Source organism: Prionailurus bengalensis, chromosome E3 (assembly GCF_016509475.1).
Source record: "Prionailurus bengalensis isolate Pbe53 chromosome E3, Fcat_Pben_1.1_paternal_pri, whole genome shotgun sequence".
Taxonomy (NCBI): domain Eukaryota; kingdom Metazoa; phylum Chordata; class Mammalia; order Carnivora; family Felidae; genus Prionailurus; species Prionailurus bengalensis.
The window spans coordinates 9,469,269-9,475,268 of record NC_057357.1 but is presented as its reverse complement, the minus strand read 5'-3'; the positions used below and the strand labels follow the sequence as shown (position 1 = coordinate 9,475,268).

Sequence of the window (6,000 nt, the reverse complement as noted above, 5' to 3'; positions counted from 1 at the left end):
TGTCGCTGCAACCATGTGTTTATTTGAAATGTGCAAAGCTGAACACGCGAGTGCAAATCTAACCTAGGAGGATCAGCCAGTGGCCCCAAGGTGGCCATGCAACGATGGCCCACGGCCAGTTCTGCTTGGCTGAGAAAAACACCTGGGCCCCTTGGACCAGTCCTTGGGTCTGAAGACCCTGAAGCCCAGGGGCTCACTGGAGACCCGTCCTTGCCTAGAAGCCAAAATAGCTTGCTAAAGAAGAAAGCAAAAATCACAGTGGGTCTGGGGGCAGGAAGGAGGTCATGGAAAACTATCCCGTGCCCGCCGGGGCCTCCCCTTCTTGGGGTGGGGTGGGGACTCAAAGCCTGCTGGCCTGTTAGGAAGGGCCCTCTATCTCTTGGGGAGTGGTGGTAGATCCTAGGGGGGCCCTAGGGGATCCCGGAGTCCGGCACAGAGAGGCCGGTGGGTTCCCAGCTGGATTAACCGTGGCCAGAATCAGCGAGGACTCCATCAGCATCATAACTGGGAGGTGACTGCCACCAGGCCTGATGGCCAGGCTGTGGGTGGCGCCCCTAAGATGGGGCTGAGGGGGCCCCTTGGACCTTAGCCTGGTTGGGCCTTGGGGGCTTTTTGGACCTAGGGGGCCTGATATGGCTAAGACATTCTTTTAAGGGGGCACGGTGGGGTGGTTTCTTAGGGGAATTCTCCAGGGAAGTCTAAATCATTAGAAGCAGATGAACAAGCAGGGGGGCAGAATGCAGCCATCACTGTCGTGTCGGGGGGGGCCCCCGGGGACTCATTGCCACAAGTCACCAGCGGCCGCCCCATTGTCATTCTCGTGGAACTTGTGCAGGTGATCAGCGAACCTGTTGGGGACAGAAACCTTTGCTGAGACCGAGTGTGAAAAGAAGTGCTTGTATGTGTGTGGAGGGGGGCACGGGGATCCCCAGGGGGCGGGCACCATGTGACAGGGTAGGTGCTGGGGAGCCGGGGGTGGGGGGCAGGGGAGGGGCTGGGGGTGGGGAACACGGGAGGAGCCCGGTGGGGCTCAGTGCAGGGCTTTGGTGGGACTCGGGTGATGTCCTCACTTCTTAGCGCAGAAGGTGGCACAGTCCCTCTCCATGCTCTCGCTCCACGCCAGCTTGTAGAGCACCTGGCCGGGCAGAGACACAGTGAGCCGTCTGTCCTGCCTCACCCCCACTCCTGCCGTCTACCCCCAGACCCTGGGCCTGGCTTCCCGGCGGCACATGACGGTTCTCCCGGCCCAGACCCCAGGGCGGGAGGGCCTCAGAGATGCCCCTGTGCCCACCTGTGTCACACACGGCCAGGCGGGCCTGGACACGGAGGCACGGTCCTGAACATTGTAACCTATTGGCCCTGGGGTGGGAGTGGGAGCCCAGGCTAATCATGTAGGGGCCTTGCCGGGGACGGGAGTCCCCGAGGCCGGAGCCTTCCGCAGGCACGCCCTACCCTCTCCGGTTCCCTGACTCAGCGGACTTGCAGATATCATTAGGCCGTGCCCTCTAACTGGCCCATCACTCTGCATCTGAGGAGATCCAGTTCAAGATGTCCCTGCTTCTGCAGCCCACCTGGCTGGCCCTTAGTAGAGTTTTCGGACCTTCTTTCCTGCCTGCCTCAGGCTTCCACAGTGGCCATTCTAGGCCCCCGAGCCCCTCTAGGCCGGGCCCCTGGATGGAGTCAGCCAGGCTGTTTCCACAGAGCAGGCACCTGGGCTGCAGCCCCAGCCAGAGAGAGAGAAGGGGCGAGAAGTGGCCAAGGGTAGATGGTGTGGCTTAGGGTTGGCCCAGAGTGCCAGGCCCCGATAATAGGGAGCCCGCTGCCCTTGGAGGTCCGGGAAGCGTAGTGAAGGCAGTCCTGGCTGCCTGCCTGGATACTCACCAGGAAGACCAAGCAATGCAGGAACAGTGTGTAGAAGAAGCCAATGGTGCGTGCTATCTTATTGGAGAGAACCAGTCGTCCCTGGGGAGCAACAAGGTGTGGAGTGGGGAGGGGACAGGCCTCATCCAGCCCTGAAGGGCCGCCCTGGGTTCCTGCACAGAGGGACCCCCGGCAGCGAGAGGAGGGGAGAGCAGCCAGCGGGGGCTGAGAAATCGGGCCCCAGGAGTGCTAAGGAATGGCGCCCCCTGCGGCACCATTCCAGAACCTGCCATGAATGGTGCTACCAAGAGGAGCTGTCCTGGACAGGGAGGGACCCTGTTCTAGGTCCCACAGCCACTCATGGCAGGGCCTGTGAGGGGTGAGTGGGGTCCCTGGGGCCTCTCCAGACTGGACGGAGGGCAGGTGTCTCTGGAGGCCCAGAGTCAGAGGTTCGGCTGGGCGTGGAGGAGGGGACTCACCATGCTGAGTGTGGCCTTGTCCCAAGGGCTCAGGCTCAGGTACTTCCGCTGCCGCTCCTGAAGGGGGGGAGATGATGAGGAGAGGACCCCGAGGGTCCCACAGGCCCCGGCGTGCCGCAGAGAGGGACCGTGCCCTGCCGTTCCTGCAGAACCCCAGGGGGCTGCCGGGGGCCTCCCTGGTGTCCCGTTCCATCAGCGGCACATCTAGGCTCACCCGACCCCTGTGTGAGCAACTCCCGCCATAGCTGCCTCCCTCTGCCCTCTTCGGAGGCCCATTCTCCCTGGCAGGGTCTCTGCAGCCAGAGACGGGGGCCTCCCGGAGGCCCCTTGACATGGGGAGCTCTGTGCTTGTCTGCCTGACCCCCGAGCATGCACGTGGGGTTCACCCACTCGCTGTCACGCATCCCCACAGAGCCGTCAGATATTCTGGGCGCCCTTGGCCTGCCCGGCGTGGACCCTGGGCCTCCGCGGCACCAAAGCAGGCATGGAGGCCACGCTGCTGGTCTGGGGTGTGTGTGGGGCCGTGTTGCCGAGCGCAGGGCGAGGCCGGGCCTGAGCCAACAGACCAGGGCTTGTGGCGTGGGGAGTGAGGGCGGGCTGAGGCCCGGCCAGCTGGTGGGTCCTCTGGGCTTCCCTGCAGCCCCCGTGGCCGGGCCAGTGAGGGCATCTGCCCTGCTCTGAGGCCGGTCTCACGCACCCGCCTGCTGAAGGAGGAGAAGGGGTCCAGGCGCTCCTCGTACTGGGAGGAGTACCGCAGCTCTGTGTCATCACTGCTGCCACTCTGCAGGAAGAGGAGAGACCCAGTCACCAAGGGCCCGGCAGGGAGGCCAGGGATAAGGCTCTGCGGCTGGCAGGATCACCCGGGAGCCTCAGTTCTTCATCAGCACAGCAGAGGCGAGGGAGGGGCCCCGTACCCTAGAGCTGGGAGTGGGCTGGGTGACAGCAGGCTGGGGCCACGTGTCTAGGAGCATTGCCACGGGGGTCTGGGCCGCCTGACTCCGGGCAGGTAGTGGGAACTAAAAGCCCAGTCTGGGGCTGGAACGCCCAGCACAGACAGGGCTGGACCAGTGCAGGGAAGTGGGTTTGGAAGGGGTTCGCTGGGAGCGTGCAGGGTGGCCGGGGGGCATGGGTGGGCACCTCAGAGGTGAGATGGTCACACTCGCCCCAGCCGGGGGCACTGGGTACATGGCACTAGTTTGCACAGAGTCTGAGCGCCCTCTGCTGGCCTGAGTACAGTTCCAACAGGTACAGTGGGCGATCGTGGCTGAGGCTCTTGTTCTAGGGTGGCCCCCGCCGGGACCCTTCCACAGGCCACTCTGTCTCCCTATGGTCACAAAGGGTTTCCTCGCACGAGGAGGTCCCGTTGTGAAGCCGAGGGGCTGAGAGAAGCCAGGGAGGGCACTCCGAGGCTCAGAATGGAATAGGTGTTTGTTCTGATTTTCTGGATTGTTTTTGGGGATATTGGAGCCAATTCGTTTTTTTTTTTTTTTTTTAAAGAATGTAAGTTTAAAACCTATGGATTCCCCAGGGCCTATCCTGCATGTTAAAATCCCTGGATCCTAAGATCAACTAGGATATCGCTCCCACTTCTTGGAGGGGTCACCGGGCCCATGGGTGGGCCTCCGCCTCTTGTAGCACCTCACCACCTCCCGACTGCTTCTGATGAATGCACCTGCACAAAACCTCCGCTGTGGGGGGCTCTCCCCGGCTTAGGGAGGACCGCCGGTAGGCAGGGTGGGCTGGATGGCCTCTGAGGGCTCCTATGCCCAGTGCTGCCCAGCAGGTCACTGTCTCCAACCCTCTGGCCTTGGAGGGCCCCGTCGACCCCTCTCCCTGCCTGGGCCTACACCTGGGGCTGAAATTGGGGAGGGAGCTTACACGGCCCGGGTAGCTCTGCAGGAACTTGATCTTCTCGAAGAGCTTGATGTTGTCGGCACGCAAACTGTCCAGCTCGCTCTGCAGGGCTTGGATGGTGTGCTGGGCCAGGCGGTTCTCCTGGGGGCAGGCGGGCAGGTAGGCAGTGGGCAGGTGGGCGGGCAGGCAGGGCCCGCGGTGGAAGGGGAGGTGGGGGGTGGAGAGGCCACCAGGCTGGCACAAGTATTCCTCCATCTACCTGGAGCCCCTTCTTTGCCTGTGGCTATCTCCCTGACCTTCTAGACTCTGGCAAGTCCCCCTTCTCCTCCTGCGGGGTGTGACCCACCCTGAGCAGAAGACAGATTGGGGTCAGGTTTCTTCATGTTTTGTTTGTTTATGGTGTCATCAACCTTTTATAAGGTTTTATATATATGTTATATACATAGTATATATAATAAACACTTAAAGTATGTATATACTATATATCTATACTATATATCTATATATATATACTATACTATATATACTATATATCTATATATCTATACTATATATCTATATATATATACTATACTATATATACTATATATCTATACTATACTATATATATACACTATATACTATATATACTATACTATATATATACACTATATACTATATATACTATATATATACTATATATACTATACTATATGTATACTATATATAGTATATATACTATACTATATATATACTATATATAGTATATATACATACTATATACTATATATATACATATATATATACTTTAAATGTTTATTTTTATTATTTTTTTTTTAATTTTTTTTTTCAACATTTATTCATTTTTGGGACAGAGAGAGACAGAGCATGAACGGGGGAGGGGCAGAGAGAGGGAGACACAGAATCGGAAGCAGGCTCCAGGCTCTGAGCCATCAGCCCAGAGCCCGACGCGGGGCTCGAACTCACGGACCGCGAGATCGTGACCTGGCTGAAGTCGGACGCTCAACCGACTGCGCCACCCAGGCGCCCCTAAATGTTTATTTTTGAGAGAGAGAGAGAGAGAGGGAGAGAGTGGGGAAGGGGCAGAGAGAGGGAGACACAGAATCCGAAGCAGGCTCCAGGCTCTGAGCTGTCAGCACAGAGCCTGACGTGGGGCTCGAACCCAAGAACTGGGAGATCATGACCTGAACTGAAGTCGGACACTCAACTGACTGAGCCACCCAGATGCCCCTATAAAGCTATATAGTTTTTAATGTTTTATTTATTTTGAGAGACAGAGAATGAGCAAGGAAGGGGCAGAGAGGGAGGGAGAGAGAATCCCAAGCAGGCTCCGCACTGTCAGCGCAGAGCTTGGTGCGGGGCTCGAACTCATGAACCACGAACTCATGACCTGAGCTGAAATCAAGAGTCGGATACTTAAACCGCCCAGGCGCCCCTGGTGCCATCAACCTTTAAAAAACCATCAAGATGTAACTTGTCTAATAAACGCCACTGTCTTCAAGTATACGGTTCAGTTTTCTAAAACATAGGCACAGTGTGATGAAACCATCCCCACCATCCCATTTCACAATATCCTTATTACCCCAACAGGAAACTCCAAACCCATCAGTCATTCCCTCTTCCTGTCTCTTTCGATTTGCCTATTCTGGACGCTTCGTATAAACGGAATCATACACTATGTGATTTTAAGGTTTGCCCATCCAGGAGCAAACGAGAGGGGACCTTATTTGTCAGCTTATTCCAATGCTTAAGTCGCTGTTTCCTTCATGCTGTTAACAATTCAAACAGGACTAAAAAGTATGTGGGA

General features: G+C 57.1%; 1 protein-coding gene across 3 annotated transcripts in view; it reads right to left on the bottom strand.

The window, feature by feature from the left end:
• Nucleotides 1–6,000, bottom strand: part of CUX1 (cut like homeobox 1) — a 377,056-nt gene continuing 371,056 nt past the window's right edge. For all 3 annotated transcript variants that reach the window (XM_043559789.1, XM_043559791.1, XM_043559792.1), the window contains exons 18-23: nt 4,218–4,334; nt 3,037–3,120; nt 2,340–2,396; nt 1,882–1,962; nt 1,071–1,135; nt 1–848 (exon numbers count right to left, since the gene is read on the bottom strand). In XM_043559789.1, coding sequence (XP_043415724.1) covers nt 779–848; nt 1,071–1,135; nt 1,882–1,962; nt 2,340–2,396; nt 3,037–3,120; nt 4,218–4,334 — 474 coding nt within the window. In that variant the 3' untranslated portion in view covers nt 1–778. The remainder of the gene's footprint in view (nt 849–1,070; nt 1,136–1,881; nt 1,963–2,339; nt 2,397–3,036; nt 3,121–4,217; nt 4,335–6,000) is intronic.